We start from the raw sequence: 22529 nt of genomic DNA on the forward strand, positions 1-22529 counted from the left end.
GATTGATACAAACATTGTGGGCTGATGGGCCCATTTCCTGCACTGTACTGTTCTAGGTTGGGCAAGCTTTTTTTTAACACATAGGGTGGTTGCTTGGAACGCGCTGCCAGGTGTGATGGTGGAGGCAGAAACGACATTAAGAACGGAGATGAGGAAACACTTTTTCACACAGTTGTGAGTCTGTGGAATTCTCTGCCTCAGAGGGCGGTGGAGGCCTGTTCTCTGGATACTTTCAAGAGAGCTAGATAAGGCTCTTAAAGATAGCAGAGTCAGGGGATATGGGGAGAAGGCAGGACCGGGGTACTGATTGACAATGATCAGCCGTGGTCACATTGAATGGTGGTGCTGGCTCGAAGGGCAGAATGGTCTACTCCTGCACCTATTGTCTATTGAAATTTAGGAGGCTTTTAGATAGGCACAAGGATATGCAACTAATGGAGGGATGTGGATCACCTGCAAGCAGAGATTAGTTCAACTTGGCATTGTGGGTCGAATGACCTATTCCTGTGCTGTGTTATTCCATATTCAAATCCTCATTGTCCACTATCCCAGCCCATGATTATATGATCAGCAGGAAAAGTCAGTTAACAGACATTAAACCATGGGCGAACCGGAATAGTCTTTAAATTAACACTACCACAATTAAAGTCTCTTTTAGTTTCAAACAGGTACTCTGTTTTTACTTGCTATTGTATTGTCGTCTTTGGTGTGTTTTGGTGTCCTGCTGACTCAGAACTAGTATTTAAATTCCCAATACGATCAATCATATCACCATTTCTCCTCTCTAGATTATTTTGAGTACCATTTAAGACCCAGCCACCAAGTATTCCTGACACACTTCAAATGGATCCACTACTCTGTGACAATGTCCTACAATGGAAAGTCTTAGAACAAATCTCAAAAATGACCCATTCCATGTTTCCTATCATACTTTGTCAAATCTTGCACTCTTTTCGTCATTACCCTCACAGATACTTCCAGTTCTGCAGTCTCTAAGCTCCACCAACTCAAAGACCTAACAATTTCTATGTAAAAGCAGAATATTTTACTCACTTGGTTCTGCATTCTAGAAATCTATCCCAACTTAATTTAAACTGCGTTGCTCTCATGGTTTTGGCCAACTTAGCCCCATCAGAAGTCTATTTCCATGCAGCTTCTTGAAATGGCCTGTACATTTCTCTCCCAGATTAAACACCATGAGATGCTGCACCATATTCATTATACAAAATGTTGTGCAAATGTTCTATGCAAATTTGAATCTTTATTTACATGGCATAATTGAAGATTCTTCAGCTGATAATTTGTCGCATTGATTATTTCGGCTTACAAAAACAAAAGTTGTAAAATGTACACTACAGGTCCTGTCCATGGTGGTTCTTCGTCTCCAAAATATGCAGATCACAAAACTGAATTTAGTTCACATAATTACAGACAAGCCTTGCGTATTTACAACTTGTAAATTACGCATTTTCTACTGAACCCAAGAGGTTCCTCATTGTACGCCCAATATAGATGGCATACACTAACTTTCTATGAAGTAGCTAGATCACAGTGCCTAGTATATCTACTGTCACAACCATATTGCTGCAGAGAAATTCAAATCCTTCACAATTATAATCCATGTAGATTCTTGAAATGGCAGGAATAGTAGTCAGTTTTGAATATCAGTTATGAGCATGGTCAATAAAAATAGGTCTTTCAGGAATGACCTTATTCTTCAGGTTTTTTGTTGCTCTTAACTTCTTTCCCTGTTTTTGAAGTAGTCGTCGGTTTTGAGGCTTTGGCACCAGTGGAAGCGGTTTGTGATACAGTTTGTTTTGATTTTGCTTTCTTCCGTGGCAACCTTCGAAGTCTTTTCTTTTTCTTTGCACGAATGACATCTTCGTGTCCTGTCTCGATCATCTGCTCTTCCCAGGACTTGATTTCATTCCGGTATCGGATTTTATCATCCTCAGCCAGCTGCTTGTACATCTAGAAAAGTAACAGCGAGTGCAAGAGATTTATAGAACTTCAGATGGCATAAAAGATTTCAGTGAGGAACAAACATGGTTAATGCCAAATGGTTACACCAAATGGCCCATTTCTATCTGAAAAAAATATGTACATCAAAGATCATTGAAATGCAGAAACAGTGTCCTTTGTTTGATCTTTCTTAGATTTTCTTCAGCAAGGGTGTATTAAAGGTGTGAGTTTTGAAACACAGTTTTCCAAACAGACTTGCACGACCTCACCCTGCACCTCAAACGGCATAATGGGAGGGGGTGGAGTGATGTAGGAGGACGATGAAGTGGAAGAAATGGGAACAGAGGGAAGAAGTGGTTGCTGGACACAGAAGCCATCTTTATCTAGACTCACTGCTGGAAAATTAACTGTAGTCCATGTTTTTCCACTAGGCCTTACAAATGTCCGACAATTACAATTTAACAATACTAACTTGCTCACCCTAGTGCCAGGTTTTGAACTCAATCTAGAACAGTTTAGCTCAGAGCCGAGGACAAGGAGCAGCTGCCTTTTGGAATGGAGTTTAAACCAGAGTCACATTTGCCGTCTGCGATTAATTTAGCTGGACATTAAAGATGCCATGGCATTAAAAGAGTCCAGAACTCGGAGACTGCACCATTAAACTCCTTCTGTGGTGGAGTGCTTCATTGCATAACAGCTGCTCTGTTTGTCTACAAAAAGGTACTCTTATTATAAATGTTTGAGATGTTTTTGTGTGAACAGATTTTATATAAGTACTTAAATCACTTATCAACTTTGAACTATGTGTACAGATTTATAATATTAAGAGAAGGAACTGCAGACGCTGGTTTAAACCGAAGATAGACACAAAAAGCTGGAGTAACTCAGCGTGTCAGGCAGCATCGCTGGAGAGAAGGAATGGGTGACATTTCAGGTCGAGACCCTTTTTCAGACATTTTATATTAATATTAAGATGGTTAGTGTCAATGAACATATGCACCCAATATTTATTTGTTATGTTGAAAAGTTTAAATTGGTGATAACCTTTGAATAGAACAAGAAAACTAAAAAACGAAAGAAATGTTCATAGAAATAAAACTTATTTTCACTCAAAGAAATTCTAACAATGAAGTTATTTCCATTCCAGAACATGCACTTTTTAAGGATTTATCCCAAGACCTTCTTGCTCAATAAATGCAATGCACAATCTGCCGATCACCTCACCGCAATGCAAATCTTTCACAACCTATTCCAGAAAAGAACAATTTTCTCTTGTGTGCGCGTTCCAATTGAAACGTGTCGATATAAACAATGCTTTGGAAGGAACTGCAGATGCTGGTTTAAACCAACTACAGACACAAAAAAAGCTGGTGTAACTCAGTGGGTCTGGCAACGTTTTGGGTTGAGGCCCTTCTTCAGTCTGAAGCATGCCGTCGACTCGAAATGTCACCTATTCCTTTTCTCCGGAGATGCTGCCTGACCCGCTAAGTTACTCCAGCTTTTTGGTATCTCTCTTTGGTTTGTGGGTTCATTTGCGTCAGCAAAATTGGTAAATTGTCCCAAGTGTGTAGGATAGTGCTACTGTATGGGGTGATCGTTGCACAGCGCGGAGTGGGTGGGCCGAGAGCCTGTTTCCATGCTGTATCTCTATAGTAAACTAAAGTAAACTCATGACATTTCTGGACAGTTTAAAGAAGGGTTTTGACCCAAAACGTCACCCATTCCTTCTCTCCAGAGATGCTGCCTGTCCGACTGAGTTACTCCAGCATTTTGTGTCTATCTTCGATATAAACAATGCATTCCTTCTTCTGCAACCAAGGTAAGCATGTAGCAGCCTATTATATATGCAGCCTGCATACAGTAGTTGCCAGCAGCTCAAGGTGAACTTTCTCAACTAGAACACTCAAAAATGGCGAAGAAAAACTCCAACGAACAGGCAATAACAGTTGGCTGCGTTAGAAAGATGAATTATTCATTATTATCAGACTGGCTGGCCATGATGAACTGTTTCAGCTGCAGCTTCCCACTTTTTCTCCATATTCTGAAGCATCTTTGGCTCACTTTGTACACTTTTTAGAATTACAGTCTTTTCAAGCAGTTCATGCACATTTCTTTCTAGAGTGGGTTGGATCTAAAATGTTGGGCTCTTGCCTTGAATTTGTCTTCTGGTGGATTACACCTTCTATCATTTTTAAACACCTCAGTTAATGGTTTCTTACTTTGAGTCCAAAAGTTCACATAATCCAATTCAGTTTTTTTTTTTTTTTTTTTTTTAAAGTCATCCCTTCATGCCAATTATCCAGTTGTTGCCCAGCCTTCAACCACATCCCATGGAATAGAGAATGTTAGCTAAATTCTGTAGTATTTAACATGCCTTATTTTTTAGTAAATCATGAAAGATTGACATCAAATAGCTCATTTTCAACACTCAGGATAATTAATGTATGAGAAACTTGTAGTTGCTTCATTATTAGTAACTCAAATTTTACATACTACAAACTTGTATCTACTATATAAGTTTATATCTGCGCTAATCACAAATGTCGGGCAAATTTCAGCCTCTGACATGTGCACTTATCTGCAAGTTTCCATACCTTAAGATTCCAAAGCCAAACATATAATGCCATACAAGTAAAGATTTGTATTTAAAGTAGATTAAATAGATATCACGTGACCCAGAATTATCCCTTACGCCAGGACAATGTGTGAGATGTTCTATGGGTGATCTTTACAAGGATCGCAGAATGAGACATGTCATCCAATTACACAAATCAGAATTCATACATTATATTAAATAAATCTGCCCAGAAATTAACTACATCAGATAAAGAGTAACAATGTCGACCTTGCGATATTTTAAAAATCAGGAGTATAAAACTTTGAACTTAGTGTTTGTTAAAACTGTGATTTAATGATTCTAATCTTGTATACATTTGTCCAAGTGGAATTATTCCACTGCAGCATAAACAGTTCCACCAAACAAGAATCATAGATCTGCTGTCAAACATACTGCCTTCCTAGAGTAAACTATAAACTAGAGGAGCTCAGCAGGTCAGCCAGCATCTAAACTAAAGAAGAACAGTCCTTGTTTACTCAGTCTGTACAATGGCACACCTACTGCTCTTGCAGCCAGTGAATCTTTACCATACTCCATCTATAACAAATAGATCATTTCCTAGATAAGAGCACCATCAGTTCAGTGGTATTTGAAACTATCAGGGATGAAGGATTTCAGAAATTAGCGAGTTGAAAATCTGCAAGCCTTCTCAGAGCAGAACAGATCAAAAGATTTGATCAAACCGTTCAAAATAATGATCAGTTTTGAGCAAATGAAAGAATTTGCAATGACAGTAGCCAGCATACATTTAAAATGACTGGGCAATGGACCAGCAGCAAACATATGCTATTAAAGCAGTGCACATGTAGCAAAGCAAACTCTGTTACACAAAATAAATTACAAACACTAGAAAGTTTATCAGGAAAAAATGTGAAATGGAATAATTTAGATAGTTCTACCAAAAAATCTGCACTGTTGTGAAGGGTCAATCTGCCTTCTGAACTGTGTCACCCGGTAAAGAAACAAGAAAGAATGCATTCCTTAAAAAGGGAGATGAAATATTTACAATTATTTCCGTCCGAACCCCCACTCATCTGAAGATTGCAGTTTTGACTGTGTGGAACATTGCAGAAAATGCCTATCATTTCAATCACCTGAATGCCAATTCCACTGTCTAAAAATAATTATATTTTAAGCCTAAATATATTTTAATCAAAACCTACTGACTGGAATGATGTAAAGAGGACTATTTCCCCTTTTAATCTTGAAATAGAGGTAACACGAGGCAAAGTGTCAAGGAATTGCCAGACATTATAAATTACCATCTTTCCTACCACATGTCAGATTAATAGCTGTGACCCTCGATGCCTTTTCTATCAATCTATCTTAATGCCCAAGATAAATTAGGAGCAGTTTTATTCTATAGGCTTTGACTACCAAGACATGGACTGTAAATGACCACACGGAATCTACATATTAGCTTGTGACTGATGGATAGGGCTCCAGTCACAAATGGTTCTTGATGCGAGAATATTAATGCCCAAGTTACGGTTCCTAGGCACTACGTTAAAGTGAAAATTGTGCAATAGAAAATATATCATATAGCAAATGGTAACGAGATCTATGCTCGGGCAGAAATTCCAAATCAAATGATAATATAAAGACAAGGGAACCATGAAGCATTTAATCTATTATAAGCAAAGACCACTTTTACCTGTTTCTGTGTATCGGATAACTGATGCCACTCATCCTGGAGGTACTTTAGCTTTGCCTATAAAGACAAAATGTTGGCAATTTGTTTAAAGGACAATCACCATACACTACTAAATAGCAGCAGCGGTCAAATTATACAGAATGTTTAAAAAGAACATCATGGACATCCCGATGCAGTCCAAATATATTCAACATTAATAGTCACATGGAACCATTTCTTGACTATATTGATTCCAGCAACTCATGTCTGGATCTGCAAACCCCTAAGTGAAAATGGCATCAACTCAACATTTGAGGAGTTATTTGTTAGACTGCCTGAGGGAATCGTGAACCAATGCATGGAAGCCACAATTTCCAAAAATGTCATTTCCAGAAACGTGACATTGACCTTTCGGCAAGTCTCATGGGCTTCCTGGAACAACTGGTACACAAACCTGATCAATTTTGATTGCTCACTTTGTGTTGCGGTACTACCGGTTCTACAGAAAGTGGTATCTGGACCCACACAATATACGACGCTTAGCACCAGGGAAATTTATGTCACAATAAATATCTTTGTGTTTTCATCAGTTTATCTTCCACTTCTGTTTTAGAGGTTATCAGACAAGAATCTCTCTGGTTAATTGCCCCATAGATGCCAGCAACATTACTGTGCCATGCCCGAAATGGCTGTGCAGTTTGAAATGCCCGACAGTCAATCTTTCCCACTTCATTTCAGCCTTAACAGAATCCACACTGAAACCCAGAACTTTACAGCTATGTGCATTTTCCACTAGATCTCTAGAGAATAATCTGTAAGAACATCCAGGTTGACCCTGGTTGAAACCATTGATGCTCAGTAAAGAATGATATTCCAAAACAATATCCTAGTAATCACGATTAACCACGATTAACAGTTCTCCGCACACTCTTTTCTCTATATTTTGGTTCCACTCTTTCTCTGGTGCTGCACCATAAGGGGAAAAGGTTTTCAATGAAAACGCTAATTGCCTTGAATTTAAAACACTGATTCAGACATTTGAATAAAGTTTGAGCAGGAGTGGTTCATTACTTGCAAAATTTGAAACCCATTAACCTAAAAAGATAGCTTTGCCAGTAGAACAGTCACTCAGTTGCTGCTTATTGATTCCCAGTGATAAGAATGCTGGCATGTGAAAAAGTGCTGACATTAGTTTGCTTTTCTTGCCAGAGGACTTGTAGGGGCTTTTGTGGACATAACTGATGATATCTCTCCAGTGCCTTGAAGTGCCAAGTGCCTTTTCCTTGGTAGCTCACACGGAAAGCAAGCAAGGCAGCACTGACTACTGTCATCCACAATGCTACAAGCTCAGTAATTTTATTTGAGGTCCTGATCTTCAAATACATTTTTTTCGAGACAGCTAAAGGTTACGTTGACACAATGAAGTCTGCAGTAATTTTTCCTCTTCAATCTCTGCCTTCAGTTCTAAAGATATGCTTCCCGAGATGTAGAAAGTGATGTTTTCCCAGGGTTTTGGTTGTAGATTGCTATCATCATGTGCAGTGGAAGTAGATTATTGAGAACTTATGCTTTTGTGAATAAGGTAATAATGTCCTTGGATTCAAGCATCCATGCCAAGGATTTAACTGGTTTCTGGAGTTTCAAAACTGAAGTTGGAAGTTTAACTGAAGTTTTAGAGTGCAGATGATGTGGGTTGAAATAGTTGTTATTTATCATGCAATTACCTCACCTGCAACAGAAAACCTGTTGGAGGCAAGGTTTCACATTTTGTCACGTATGGTTGAATAAAGGGTATATAATATACAATGATACACATTCCAGGACTGCACTGAGTTTGGGTCTGCTGAGAATCCATTACATAGAATCACAGAGTGCATGTCAACATGTAACACATGTAAAATCGAAATAAATTTCTAAAGGCAGCCAAATTTGATGATGTTCCAATCCCTCACACGTGATAAGTGTCAATTTCTCCTGTTAGGCTGACAAAGAAAGCATACACTGGTTAATGTTACTCCATTTATCTTGGTGCTGTTGCATGTTAAACATTAAAACATTGTACTTGTTGATGCACAAAACCCAAACTCCAAATGGGGTGTTATTCTTTGTTCAATACGAGTTTTAGTAAATTTGGCTGTATTGGGCTACGTTTGAACATCATAAAATAAATAGTGAGCAGAATTTTTGGGCGACACGGTGACGCAGCGGTAGAATTGCTGCCTTACAGCAGCAGCGACCCAGGTTCAATCATGACTATGGGTGCTATCTGTACAGAGTTTTTACGTTCTCCCCATGACCTGCATAGGTTTTCTCCGGGTACTCCAGTTTCCTCCCACATTCCAAAGACGCGCGGGTTTGTAGGTTAATTAGCTTCAGTAAAGATTGTAAATTGTCTCTGGTACGTAGGATAGCTTTGTAGTGCATGGGGATTGCTGGACGGCGCAGACTCGGTGGGCCGAAGGACCTGTTTCTGCAAATGATTCTCTGAATTAAACTAATATTCAAGACGAGAGAAATGGGGCAAATGCCATACAATGCAAAAGACAATTGAAGAGATGTTAGGTGCTGCAGCAGTGAGATCCAGTGATGCACAAACAGATCCTTGAAGCTCGTAGGTTAATTTGAGATGACTTAAAAATAGCACATGGGATATTTAACGTTCTTAGGAAGCCTGGGCGACACAAAGTAAGTTACACAAAATCTTCTTGAATCACATTAGACAGCAATTTGGCTATGATGACCAGCCATGCTTCAGAAATCATGTCAAGGCCTTAATGCAGGTGCAGAGAAGACATAATGCTACGTCATGAAGGACTTCAGTTATATAGTTATATTCAGTTGCATGCTATATTGTCCCATCACTCATCAAAATAAAAGTTGTGTTAAATTATTATAAAAACATAAAAGCATAATTAAAAATCAGAAATAATAAAAAGTTCTAGTAACATTGCAGCTCTAATTATTGCAACTTTAGAAATAAATGTAACATTAAAGTAGAAGTGCTAATATAAATGGAAGGACAGCACTGAAACTAGCAGTTACATTTTGTAATTTTGATATTATATAGGTTTTAACTCAAATAGAAATGTTTTAAACTATTTATTTCCTGATAATAAAATGATTGTTTTGTTATTCTTACCGTGGAAGTTGGACCTTTGGCATCATCAAAGTTTTCTGCCATGAAGATATTGAAAGCTGTCCGTGGTCGTTTAGGCTTCCCCAACATTGTAAGCTTCTGCATTCAACAAAAATAGTTACCGGTACCATTACATAACACTTCATTAGCACCAAAATTCAACATGATTTAACCATATAACAATTACAGCACGGAAACAGGCCATCTCGACCCTTCTAGTCCGTGCCGAACACGTATTCTCCCCTAGTCCCATACACCTGCGTTCAGACCATAACCCTCCATACCTTTCCCGTCCATATAACTATCCAATTTATTTTTAAATGATAAAAACGAACCTGCCTCCACCACCTTCACTGGAAGCTCATTCCACACAGCCACCACTCTCTGAGTAAAGAAGTTTCCCCTCATGTTACCCCTAAACTTCTGTCCCTTAATTCTCAAGTCATGTCCCCTTGTTTGAATCTTCCCTACTCTCAGTGGGAAAAGCTTATCCACGTCAACTCTATCTATCCCTCTCATCATTTTAAAGACCTCTATCAAGCCCCCCCTTAACCTTTGCGCTCCAAAGAATAAAGCCCTAACTTGTTCAACCTTTCTCTGTAACTTAGTTGCTGAAACCCAGGCAACATTCTAGTAAATCTCCTCTGTACTCTCTCTATTTTGTTGACATCCTTCCTATAATTTGTAACTGGATTTTAATTGTAATGCCTCCCGCTCCCTCCTCCTCAAAAACATTCTGCACTTTGTGACACTTTTGAACTTGATAACACACCATCCTGGAATTCAGTAACCACAGGAACACTTTGTCTCCCTTGTTCAACGACTGAACCTCCCATTGTAAAAGATTTCCCAACCTTCTTTCACTCTGAACAGCTAAGCCATACAACACCAGAAAATTGACATGGTGCTTCCAGGAGGTGAAGCTGATCAGCTTTACCAACCTTCTGAATTAATTGACTCCAATTGTAGACCACCTGAGCTACAAAGAGAAGAAATACTACCAAGAACAGTAAAATGCAGGCAGACACAAAGTGTTGGAGTAACTCGGCGAGTCAAGCAGCATCTCTGGAGAATGTGGATAGGGGATGTTTCGGGTCAAGACCGTTCTTCAGACTGATAACTGTCTAAAGAGTCTCAGCATGAAATGTCACCTATCCACGTTCTCCAGAGATGCCGCCTGACCTGCTGAGTTGCTCCAGCTCTTTTATGTCCTAACCAACATCTACAGTTCTTTGTTTCCCCAGTAAAGTACAGGCATAGTTTTCTCCAGAATTATTTACCATTTTACAAGCACAACGCTAACTTAGTACTTACTCGTTTCTGTCTCATTGATTTCCGTTTGGCCAGTTTGTGTCTCTTTTTTTCTTTCAAAATGGCTAACTCAGCTGGAGTGAGTTGCGCCTTGAAGGCTGCCAAATCCAATTTATATTTCTCTTTACCATCATTTGCTGCAATTTCATATGGCTGAGAGCAGAAGACAGAGTATTAGTTATCTGAAAAGACATGTAGGCCAACCATATCTTCTTTCTTCTGTGACAGGAACAGCAGCCCAAATATATAGTTTTCAGGCATTTTATAAAAGATTTTATATATTATATGCCAATAATTCTTGTCTAGGAAATCTAAACTGCTTACTTGTTTCTGATCTGCTGTTAACTGTCTCCAAGCCTGAGCAATCCATTTAGTCCTTTCTACCACACGGATATCTGTAAATAGACAATTTTATTTGATCAATACAAAGTAGCTTCATGGCACTGGCTTGTGACTATCTAGCCAAGTGAAAGATTAAAGACTTGGAGCTTCAACCATGGATGAAACACAAAATATGAACCAATAATTAATTGCGGTTGCCGAATATCTCTCAAATTTTATTTAGGTAGACTTAAAATGACCAGAAATCAGCACAATTAACCCATCAAAGAAAAAATCCAAACCCAGTTTAATTGCAAATTGTTGTTCGTTAGAGATAAATATTGGCCCTGATACGTCACATAAAATAAAACTGGAGGCATAATCGGAATGAAAAATCAAAAAACTGCAGATAATGACTGGAGGAACTCAGTGGGTCAGGTAGCACCTGTCAGGAAATGGACAGATGATGTTGAGTCAGGAACCTTCCCTCCATAGATGCTACCTGACCCACTGGTTCAACTAGCAAGTTAGATTTCACTCAGGATTATAGCATCTGCAGTTTCATGGGTCTCAAAGAACTGCAGATGCTGGAAATCTGAACAGAAAAAAAACAGAACAAACAGGAAGCAGCGAGCAGGTCATGCAGCATATGTAGACAGGGCTCTAAATTAACAGTTGCCTGGGTGCCAATGGCAACCTAAAGTTATGCGGGGCAACCTAAATGTCATGCCATTTTGCCCGGCTTGGCAAGCACCCAGGACATCTATCTGGCACCTTTAATTCTGAGCGGGCCCCCCTCTCTATCTCTCTCTCTGTCACTCTCCGTCTCCGCCAGCCATCCGTATCTGTACCCCATTCTCCACCCGCTCCTCATCCGCCGGCACGGCAGGCCGCCTTGCACATGCGCACTGCCACGGCCTGCACATCCTCCCCATGCACATGTGCACATCCACGGCCAGCACATCATCGGTTGCCCTGCACATGTGCACTGCCACGGCAACTGGTCGGCGCCGTGCACTTTCTCCCTCCCTTTGCACTGTGGGAGATCTGGCCGCCATTGCTGAAAACCAACGCAGAATCATTCCCTGGAGCTGGAGTAACTCCGTGGAGTAACTCTTGCTTCTTGGTTTCCTGGGCCTCCAAAAATATTCCAAATGGAATTTAAACAGGAGTGGACCCACCACCACCAGGCTCCAATCTCTGAAAAATAACAACCTATTGCACTTTATCTGTTTATTTATTGTGTGTGTATATATATATATGGTCTATGGTATATAGACACACTGAACTTTTTATCCTGTTCTGTATTATGTTTACATATTCTGTTGTGCTGCAGCAAGCAAGAATTTCATTGTCCTATCTGGGACACAGGGCAATAAAACTCTCTTGACTTGGACTTAAGCAAAATGGGGTTCTTGGGGTAAAAGAGCTACCTTAAATTTAGTTGCGTCTGGTTGGGTAACTATGATAGGGTGAAGACTATTCCATGCTTTAATTGTGCGGGGGAACTCCATGGAGCAGCCAGCATCTCTGGATAGAAGAAATTGGGTGATGTTTCGGGTAGAGACCCTTCATTAGATTTCCTCTGGTTTTAGCGTTTTTAGTTTAATTTAAAGATACAGCGTGGAAACAGGCACTTCGGCCCACGCCGACCACCGATCACCCGTACACTAGTTCTATCCCACACATTAGCGATGCAAGTCAAGAGTCAATAGAATTTTATTCTCTCACGTCCCAGTTAGAACAATGAAATCCTTACTTGCAGCAGCAGAACAGAATATGTAAACATAGTACTCTGTAAACAATGTTATAAACGAGAAAACAAATCAGTGTATATTTATATATGAATATATTTGGGTTGTGTCTGAAAAAGGTTCCTGTTCACCTTTGGAATGTGGAAGGAAACAAGAGCACCCGGAGAAAACCCATGCGATCAAAGAGAAAAAGGAGCAAACTCCAAACAGACAGCACCCATATTCAGGATCAATTCCAGGTATCTGGCAATTTCACGCAGCAACTTTATGGCTAATTTACTGCCCCATAGTCTTGAACTGAATTAAAACATATGGTAGCTGTAAAGGGGGGCATAGGGTCACTTAGAGATTGAAGACTGAAAATGGATAGGTTCTTTTTTTAAGGTAACCAAAGTTATCAACGTATAATTTTTTGTGTGTTGGAAAATGAAATATAGTGGCACAACTGGTGGACTTGCTGCCTCACATGCCAGAGATCTATGTTCGATCCTGTCCTCGGGCACTGTCTGTGTTGAATTTGCACATTCTCCCTGCAAGCGTGTGGGTATCCTCCCACATCCCAAAGACGAATTGGCTTTGTAGGTTAACTTGTCTCTGTAAAATTGCCCCTAATGTGTAGGGAGTGGGTGAGGAAAGTGGGATAACAGAACTCGTGTGAATGGCTAGACAAAAATGCTGGAGAAACTCAGCAGGTGAGGCAGCATCTATGGAGCAAAGGAAATAGGCGACGTTTCGGGTCCAGACCCCTCTTCAGACTGATTTGAGGGTGGGGGGGGGCGGGAAGAAGAAAGGGAGAGGCGGAGACAGTGGGCTGAGGGAGAGCTGGGAAGCAGAGGTGAAAGTAGGAGAAGTCAATGTTCATACAGCTGGAGTGTAAACTACCCAAGCTGCTTCTACAATTTAGTGGGCCACACTCTGGCCATGGAGGAGGCCCGGGACAGAAAGGTTGGATTCGGAATGGGAAGGGGAGCCACCGGGAGATCAGGTTGGTTATTGCAAACCGAGCGGAGGTGTTGGGCGAAGCGATCTCCAAGCCTACGCTTGGCCTCACCGATGTAGAGCAGCGGATGCAATAGATGAGGTTGGAGGAGGTGCAGGTGAACGTCTGCCGCACCTGGAAAGATTGCTTGGGTCCTTGAATGGAGTCAAGGTGGGAGGTAAAGTGACAATTGTATCATTTCCTGCAGTTGCAAGGGAAAGTACCAGGAGAGGGGGTGGTTCTGGATGTCAGATGTGGGAGGTCATGGTGTCGGATGGCCCTCCAGACGTCCACATCTGCACCAGGTGCATCGAGATGGGGCTCCTAAGGGACCGTATTAGGATCCTGGAGCAGCAGCTCGATGACCTCTGTCTGGTCAGGGAGAGAGTGAGGAGGTCATAGAGAGGAGTTAAGGAAGGGCAAGGGGCATGGGGAGGTGGTCACTCCAAAACCACGGGAGAGAGACATGTGGGTCACGCTAAGGAAGGGCAAGGGGCAGAGGCAGGGACGAGTGAGTACTCCAATGTCGGTACACCTTGCAAATAAGTACTCCTGTTTGAGTCTCAACGCGTCCAAGATATCCTGAAATTAGAGGGAGAAGAGCCTGAGGTCGTGGTACATATAGGTACCAATGACATAGGTAAAACAAGGGAAGAGGTCCTGAAGGGAGGATTTAGTGAGTTGGGAGGAGAGTTAAGGAAAAGAACCAAAAAGGTAACAATCTCAGGATTACTGCCTAGGAGCACTGTAAGAAAGGTGGATGAGCTTAGAGTCTGGATAGACACCTGGAAGTATGATGTTGTGGCGATTAGTGAAACATGGTTGCAGGAGGGCAGTGAAGAAAGCGAATGGTATGTTAGCTTTCATAGCAAAAGGATTTGAGTATAGGATCAGGGAGGTTCTACTGTAGTTGTACAGGGTCTTGGTGAGACCACACCTGGAGTATTGCGTACAGTTTTGGTCTCCAAATCTGAGGAAGGACATTATTGCCACAGAGGGAGTGCAGAGAAGGTTCACCAGACTGATTCCTGGGATGTCAGGACTGTCTTATGAAGAAAGACTGGATAGACTTGGTTTATACTCTCTAGAATTTAGGAGATTGAGAGGGGATCTTATAGAAACTTACAAAATTCTTAAGGGGATTGGACAGGCTAGATGCAGGAAGATTGCTTCCGATGTTGGGGAAGTCCAGGACAAGGGGTCACAGCTTAAGGATAAGGGGGAAATCCTTTAAAACCGAGATGAGAAGAACTTTTTTCACACAGAGAGTGGTGAATCTCTGGAACTCTCTGCCGCAGAGGGTAGTCAAGGCCAGTTCATTGGCTATATTTAAGAGGGAGTTAGATGTGGCCCTTGTGGCTAAGGGGATCAGGAGGTATGGAGAGAAGGCAGGTACGGGATACTGAGTTGGATGATCAGCCATGATCATATTGAATGGCGGTGCAGGCTCGAAGGGCCGAATGGCCTACTCCTGCACCTAATTTCTATGTTTCTATGATTGGAAACTAAATATTCCTGGATTTTGTTGCTTCAGATGTGATAGAATTGGAGGGGCAAGAGGTGGAGGTGTTGCATTGCTAGTCAGAGAAGATATTACAGCAGTGCTTTGGCAGGGTAGATTGGAGGGCTCATCTAGGGAGGCTATTTGGATGGAACTGAAAAGTGGGAAAGGTGTAGCAACACTTATATGGGGTGTATTATAGACCGCCAAATGTGGATAGAGAATTGGAAGAGCAAATATGTAAGGAGACAGCAGATATTAGTAGTTAGCACAAGGTAGTGATTGTGGGAGATTTCAACTTTCCACACATAGACTGGGAAACACATTCTGTAAATGGGCTGGATGGTTTGGAGTTTGTAAAATGTGTGCAGGATAGTTTTTTGCAGCAATACATAGAGGTACCTACTAGAGGAGGGGCAGTGCTGGACCTCCTGTTAGGAAATGAGACGGGACAGGTGGCGGAGGTATGCGTTGGGGAGCACTTTGGGTCCAGTGATCACAATACCATTAGTTTCAATATAATTATGGAGAGGGTCAGAACTGGACCTGGGGTTGAGACTTTTGATTTAACTTTGATTGAATTCAATATAATGACGTGGAAAGCTTATGAGAGAGGGTCAGAAGTGGGGGACTAGGGGAGTTTGAGAGCTTTTTTGAGATTGGAGATTCAAACAGGGGGCTGAACTTTGATGAGAGGGGTAACATGAATGACTTCTTTTCAGAAAGCTGTGTGGAGTGAGCTTCCAGTGAAGGTGGTGGGACAGGTTCGTTTTTTATCATTTAAAAATAAATTGTTTTATGGGAAATGGAGGGTTATGGTAGTATATGGGACTAGGGGAATTATGGACTAGAAGGGTCGGACTGTAATTTTAATGGTTATATTTAAAAGGGTGAAATGGGACATTTTGTTTTATGGGAAGGATGTAGAAGAGAAATGGAGGACATTTAAAGGGGAAATTTTAAGAGTACTTTATCTTTATGTCCCTGTTCGGTTGAAAGGAAACAGTAAAAATTGGAAAGAGCCCTGGTTTTCAAGGGAAATTGGACATCTTGTTCGGAAAAAGAGGAAGATCTACAATAATTATAGGCAGCATGAAGTAAATGAGGTGCTTGAGTAGTATAAGGAATGTAAAAAGAATCTTAAGAAAGAAATTAGAAAAGCTAAAAGACATGAGGTTGCTTTGGCAAGTAAGGTGAAAGTAAATCCAAAGGGTTTCTACAGCTATATTAATAGCAAAAGGATAACGAGGGATAAAATTGGTCCATTGGAGAGACAGAGTGGACAGTTATCTGCAGAGCCAAAAGAGATGGGAGATATGTTGAACAATTTTTTTTCTTCGGTATTCACCAAGGAGAAGGATATTTAATTATGTGAGGTAAGGGAAACTAGTAGAGTAGTTATGGATACTATGAGTATCAAAGTACAAGAAGTACTGACACTTTTGAAAAATATAAAAATGGATAAGCCTCCAGGTCCTGACAGGATATTCCCTAGGACATTGAGGGAAGTTAGTGTAGAAATAGCCGGGGCTATGACAGAAATATTTCAAATGTCATTAGAAACGGGAATAGTCCCCGAGGATTGGCGTACTGCGCATGTTGTTCCATTGTTTAAAAAGGGTTCTAAGAGTAAACCTAGCAATTATAGACCTGTTAGTTTGACTTCAGTGGTGGGCAAATTAATGGAAAAGATACTTAGAGATAATATATATAAGCATCTGGATAAACAGGGTCTGATTAGGAACAGTCAACATGGATTTGTGCCTGGAAGGTCACGTTTGACTAATCTTCTTGAATTTTTTTGAAGAGGTTACTAGGGAAATTGACGAGGGTAAAGCAGTGGATGTTGTCTATATGGACTTTAGTAAGGGCCTTTGACAAGGTTCATCATGGAAGGTTGGTTAAGAAGGTTCAACTGTTGGGTATAAATGCAGGAGTAGCAAGATGGATTCAACAGTGGCTGAATAGGAGACGCCAGAGGGTAATGGTGGATGGCTGTCGGGTTGGAGGCAGATGACTAGTGGGGTGCCTCAGGGATCTGCGTTGGGTCCTTTGTTGTTTGTCATGTACATCAATGATCTGGATGAAGGTGTGGTAAATTGGATTAGTAAGTATGCGGATGATACCAATATAGGGGGCGTTGTAGATAATGAAGAGGATTTCCAAAGTCTATAGAATGATTTAGGCCATTTGGAAGAATGGGCTGAAAGTTGGCAGATGGAGTTTAATGCTGATAAATGTGAGGTGCTACACCTTGGCAGGATAAATCAAAATAGGACGTACATGGTAAATGGTAGGGAATTGAAGAATACAGTTGAACAGAGGGATCTGGGAATAACCGTGCATAGTTCCTTGAAGGTGGAATCTCATATAGATAGGGTGGTAAAGAAAGCTTTTGGTATGCTAGCCTTTATAAATCAGAGCATTGAGTATAGAAGCTGGGATGTAATGTTAAAATTGTACAAGGCATTGGTGAGACCAAATCTGGAGTATGGTGTACAATTTTGGTCGCCCAATTATAGGAAGGATGTCAACAAAATAGAGAGAGTACAGAGGAGATTTACTAGAATGTTGCCTGGTTTTCAACAACTAAGTTACAGAGAAAGGTTGAATAAGTTAGGTCTTTATTCTCTGGAGCGCAGAAGATTAAGGGGGGACTTGATAGAGGTCTTTAAAATGATGAGAGGGATAGACAGAGTCGATGTGGACAAGCTTTTCCCTTTGAGAATAGGGAAGATTCAAACAAGAGGACATGACTTCAGAGTTAAGGGACAGAAGTTTAGGGGTAACATTAGGGGGAACTTCTTTACTCAGAGAGTGGTCGTGGAAGTGGTGGAGGCAGGTTCGTTGGTATCTTTTAAAAATAAATTGGATAGGCATATGGATGAGAAGGGAATGGAGGGTTATGGTATGAGTGCAGGCAGGTGGGACTAAGGGAAATAATTGTTCGGCACGGACTTGTAGGGCCGAGATGGCCTTTTTCCGTGCTGTAATTGTTATATATGTTATATATATATGTTATATGTTTGGGTGGGAAGGGACGAATTGACCAGGGAGTTACAGAGGGAGCGGGCTCTGCGGAAAGTAGACAGGGGAGGAGATGGGAAGATGTGGCCAGTGGTGGGATCCCGTTGGTAGACAAAGCTGGAGAAAATCAGCGGGTGAGGCAGCATCTATGGAGCGAAGGAATAGGCGACGTTACGGGTCGAGACCCTTCTTCAGACTGATGTCAGGGGGGGTGGGGGGAAAGAAAGGAAGATGCGGGGACAGTAGGCTGTGGGAGAGCTTGGAATGGGAGGGGAAGGAGGGAGAAAGCAAGGACTACCTGAAATTGGAGAAGCCAATGTTCATACCCCTGGGGTGTAAACTGCCCAAGCGAAAATGCTTCTCCAAATTACAGTGGGCCGCACTCTGGCCATGGAGGAGGCCCAGCACAGAAAGGTCGGATTTGGAATGGGAGGGGGGAGTTGAAATGCTGAGCCACCGGGAGATCAGGTTGGTTACTGCGATCCGAGTAGAGGTGTTGTGCGAAGCGATCGCCAAGCCTGCACTTGGTCTCACCGAGGTTGATCATATGCTGAAAAATCCAACCACATTTTTGTTTGGAAATGGAAAGAAATAATAGAAATTGCATTCACTGCAATGTTACAAAAGAGATGAGATGCTGTATTGTAATTTTGTTGCCTGTCATTGTGGTATACATCATGTCTTGATTAGTGAATATGTTTAGTTTTTTACTTTATTTGAAGCAGAAATAATATGTGAATGCTTCATTGACCATAATTCCGACTGGTAACTACGCACTTCGGCCGAGGACATTATTGCACGCGTATGCAAGTCATCTTAAATGACCACCTTAACTGTCATTTGGCAACCTAAAATGCTGCCGTGGTTGCCCGGCTGGCAACAGAGAAAAAAAGTTAAGTGAGAACCCTGGTTGACCTGAAACATTAAATGCTTATATTTCCACTGATGCTATAAAATATTTCAGAGACACAGCTGTGACCTTATGATTTCCACAGCAATTTGTAAGGGGATTTACAAAATAATGTTCAACCGATATATCGTCCCATTAACAAAATTGATTTTATTTGGAAGTATTTTTACCTGGTTTTTGCTTAAATAATATCTGTTGCTGTTCCACCACATAATGTAGATAAGCATTGAGTGGCCGTTTTGGTGGGCTGGGGGGGGACTTATCCAATGACAACCTTCGTATTCCTGAGCAAATGCTGCTGCAGCTGTTTCACAAAGATAAGTTTATTTTATTATTCAACATTCATTGACAATCAAACGAAAAAAATAGGGACATAAGAAAACCATTCTATATATCCATAATACAATAATGCCATCAAACGTATGAGACTGATAATCACTAATGGGTGACGATTTGGTCGAGACACTTCTTCAAACTCAGAATGAACGTAGCAGGTACGTCGGAGCTCGGGAACATCTCCAAGCGGCTCGTAACGTTAATGGCAGGTACTCGGGAAGACTCGCTAACGGCAGGTAAGCACAGGAAAACTCGTGAAGATTTTTCAACATGTTGAAAAATGTCCACGAGAGCCCTTGAGTACCGGGCAAACGAGTTTAAATCAGGGCAAACTCGGGAGGGCTCTTGGAATGAACTCGTATTGTGGGACAGGGCTTTAACATAGGACTTTAGGTGCAGGGTAGGCCATTCGGCCCTTCGAGCCTGCACCGCCATTCAATATGATCATGGCTGATCATCCAACTCAGTATCCCGTACCTGCTCTCTCCATACCCCCTGATCCCTTAGCCACAAGGGCCACATCCGGGGTCATGTTAAGTGTGGTAGTAAACCGGGGTAAAAAAAAGGAAGAGGGGACTTTCTTCCACCCTCGCCCGATAATCAATCTGAAGCAGGGTCTCAATCTGAAACATTACCTATCCATGTTCTCCAGAGTTGCTGCCTGACCCGCTGAGTTACTGTGGGACTGTGTATTTACTTATTGTAATTTTTGGGAGTCGATGTAGGTGTGTTACATTGCACAGAGGGAGGGGAGGGCGACGATTTTGTGCAGGAAATGAAGAGGAGGGAAGACACTTTATAGTACACCAAAAATAAAAGAATTTGCTGAGGGGTGAAAGAGCCAGAGACCGTTTAGTATGCAGAACACAGGACACATACCCTACCACCCTTCTCACTTCAAAGCAGGCATGAGAAACACGTTTAAGTTTAAACACGAGTAGTAAGACTGCAAGCGGGAATGGACATGTCTGTCTATGGGGAGGGGGTTGGGACTGGGGGCAGACCACGCTTAACAATGAGCGGGAAATAATGAAGCTAGGAGAGGAGGGGGTTGATGGATTCAGAGCGAGGTGTACAGATCATGCATGACCCATCCCCTCTTCGTTGTCTCTCGTTCCCTCCTCCAACACGCTGGCTGCAGAAGCGACTACGGTAACGGTGTCTGCTGAAGCCGTGGGCCGAAACCGCCAGAACTTGTCCTCAAAATTCAAGAGCGTCTCTGGAGAGAAGGAATGGGTGGCGTTTCGGGTGAAGATCGCTCTTCAGGCGGTCTGAAGAAGGGTCCGGACACGAGGAGTCTGCCTGCCCCAGCCGAGTTACTCCAGCACTCACTCACCTGGCGGCCCGCGGGCAGCCGAGCAGCCCTCTGCCGAGCAGGCCCACGCCGAGAGACAGCAACGCCGCCATTGTGCGCGCTCCCGCCACAACCCGCCGCTATGAGGGGTCGCGCGCGGGCTGTGATTGCGCGCTCCCGTCAACCCAACCGCCAGAAGCCGCCGCTACGAGTGTCGAGGCCCGGAGCGCGCGCCCACCCGCCTCTGTGGGATGTGCGGACCCACTAGAAACAGCCGCTATGGGGGTGCGCACCCGCTAGAAACAGCCGCTATGAGGGTGCGGACCCACTAGTAACAGCCGCTATGGGGGTGCGGACCTGCTAGTAACAGCCGGGGTGCGGACCTGCTAGTAACAGCCGCTATGGGGGTGCGGACCCGCTAGTAACAGCAGCTATGGGTGCGGACCTGCTAGGAACCGCCCCTATGAGGGTGCGGACCCACTAGTAACAGCCGCTATGGGGGTGCGGACCTGCTAGAAACAGCCGCTATGAGGGTGCGGACCCACTAGTAACAGCCGTTTGACCTGTTTTTACAAAATATTAAATGGTCAGCTCGACATAGACTACAAGACCTACACCAAACCCAAACCAATTAGGAGCAGACGATCCAATTTGTGATCCCAGCTACCTAGACAGATGTGCTAGTCCAAATTAAAGCTATCTATCTAGAAACTGTATAGTTACCTCGCAGCACCAGATGCAACTGAAAAATTGAAAGTAGCTCTTTCTTTTCCAGATCTGAAACCCTAAAATGTTTCTAAAGAAGGGTCCCAACCCAAAAGCCCTCCCTTTACCAGGAACCTCCAGTTTAAATTCCATTTGGAATATTTTGGAGGACCAAGAACAGCTGCTATGGGGGTGCGGACCTGCTAGAAACAGCTGCTATGGGAGCCGCGCTGCATATGAACGAACTGCACATCTGGGTTTTAACCGAAGATAAGACACAAAATACTGGAGTAACTCAGCGGGACATCCCTGGCAGCATCTCTCCAGGAGAAACAAGGAATTAGGGCGACGTTTCGGGTCGAGCCTGCACCCCTTCTTCAGACTGAAAGTATGGGGAGCCTTCTCTCCAAGGGAACGAGAGAAAAAGATATAGCCAATGTGATGTAGCGAGAGAGATATAGAAACAAATGGATGAAAAAGATATGCAAAAAAAAAGTAACGATGATGAAGGAAACAGACCGTTTTGTTGTGCTAGTTGTTTGCTGGGAGAGAACGAGAAGCCGGTGCGACTTGGGTGGAGGAGGGATGGAGAGGTAGAGGGAAATGCAGGGGTTACTTGACGTTAGATAAATCCATATTCACATCCTACCAGAGAGCTGTGTGATTGTCGGTGCCCGGAGCGCCGGCCCACCCACCCGCTGCAAGCAGCCAGTGCACGTCGCACAACACCTAGCCAGCGGCAGATTTAAAAACAACACCCTTTGTTTTTCTTTCCGAAGATAAGACACAAAATGCTGTAGTAACTCGGGCAGCATCTCTGGAGAAAAATAAATAGGCGGATGTTGCAGGTCGAGACCTTTCTTTAGACTGAGGGCTTGGAGTGGGCAACAGAAACTCTGTCTAGATGGGTAGCTGTCTGCTTGAGTTTGATCTGCAGCACAGGAACACATAGGCTTACTGTTCCTCAATTTAAAAAAAAAATCAAAATAGACTTTATTCAATTAAATAAACACATACAATTGGCTGAAGAAGGATCTTGGCTC

General features: G+C 42.4%; 1 protein-coding gene across 1 annotated transcript; it reads right to left on the reverse strand.

Annotated features, from left to right (window-relative positions):
* Positions 1 to 1241: 1241 nt before the first annotated feature.
* On the reverse strand, positions 1242 to 20979 carry tfam (transcription factor A, mitochondrial). Its single transcript, XM_055647243.1, has 7 exons — positions 20824 to 20979; positions 19322 to 19455; positions 10984 to 11054; positions 10663 to 10812; positions 9352 to 9447; positions 6234 to 6290; positions 1242 to 1971 (listed from the first exon to the last, which is right to left on the reverse strand). Exons 1-7 carry the CDS (start codon positions 20892 to 20894, stop codon positions 1711 to 1713), a joined length of 840 nt encoding a protein of 279 aa, XP_055503218.1. The 5' UTR covers positions 20895 to 20979; the 3' UTR covers positions 1242 to 1710.
* Positions 20980 to 22529: the final 1550 nt, after the last annotated feature.

Source organism: Leucoraja erinacea, chromosome 15, assembly GCF_028641065.1.
Source record: "Leucoraja erinacea ecotype New England chromosome 15, Leri_hhj_1, whole genome shotgun sequence".
NCBI classification, from domain to species: domain Eukaryota; kingdom Metazoa; phylum Chordata; class Chondrichthyes; order Rajiformes; family Rajidae; genus Leucoraja; species Leucoraja erinaceus.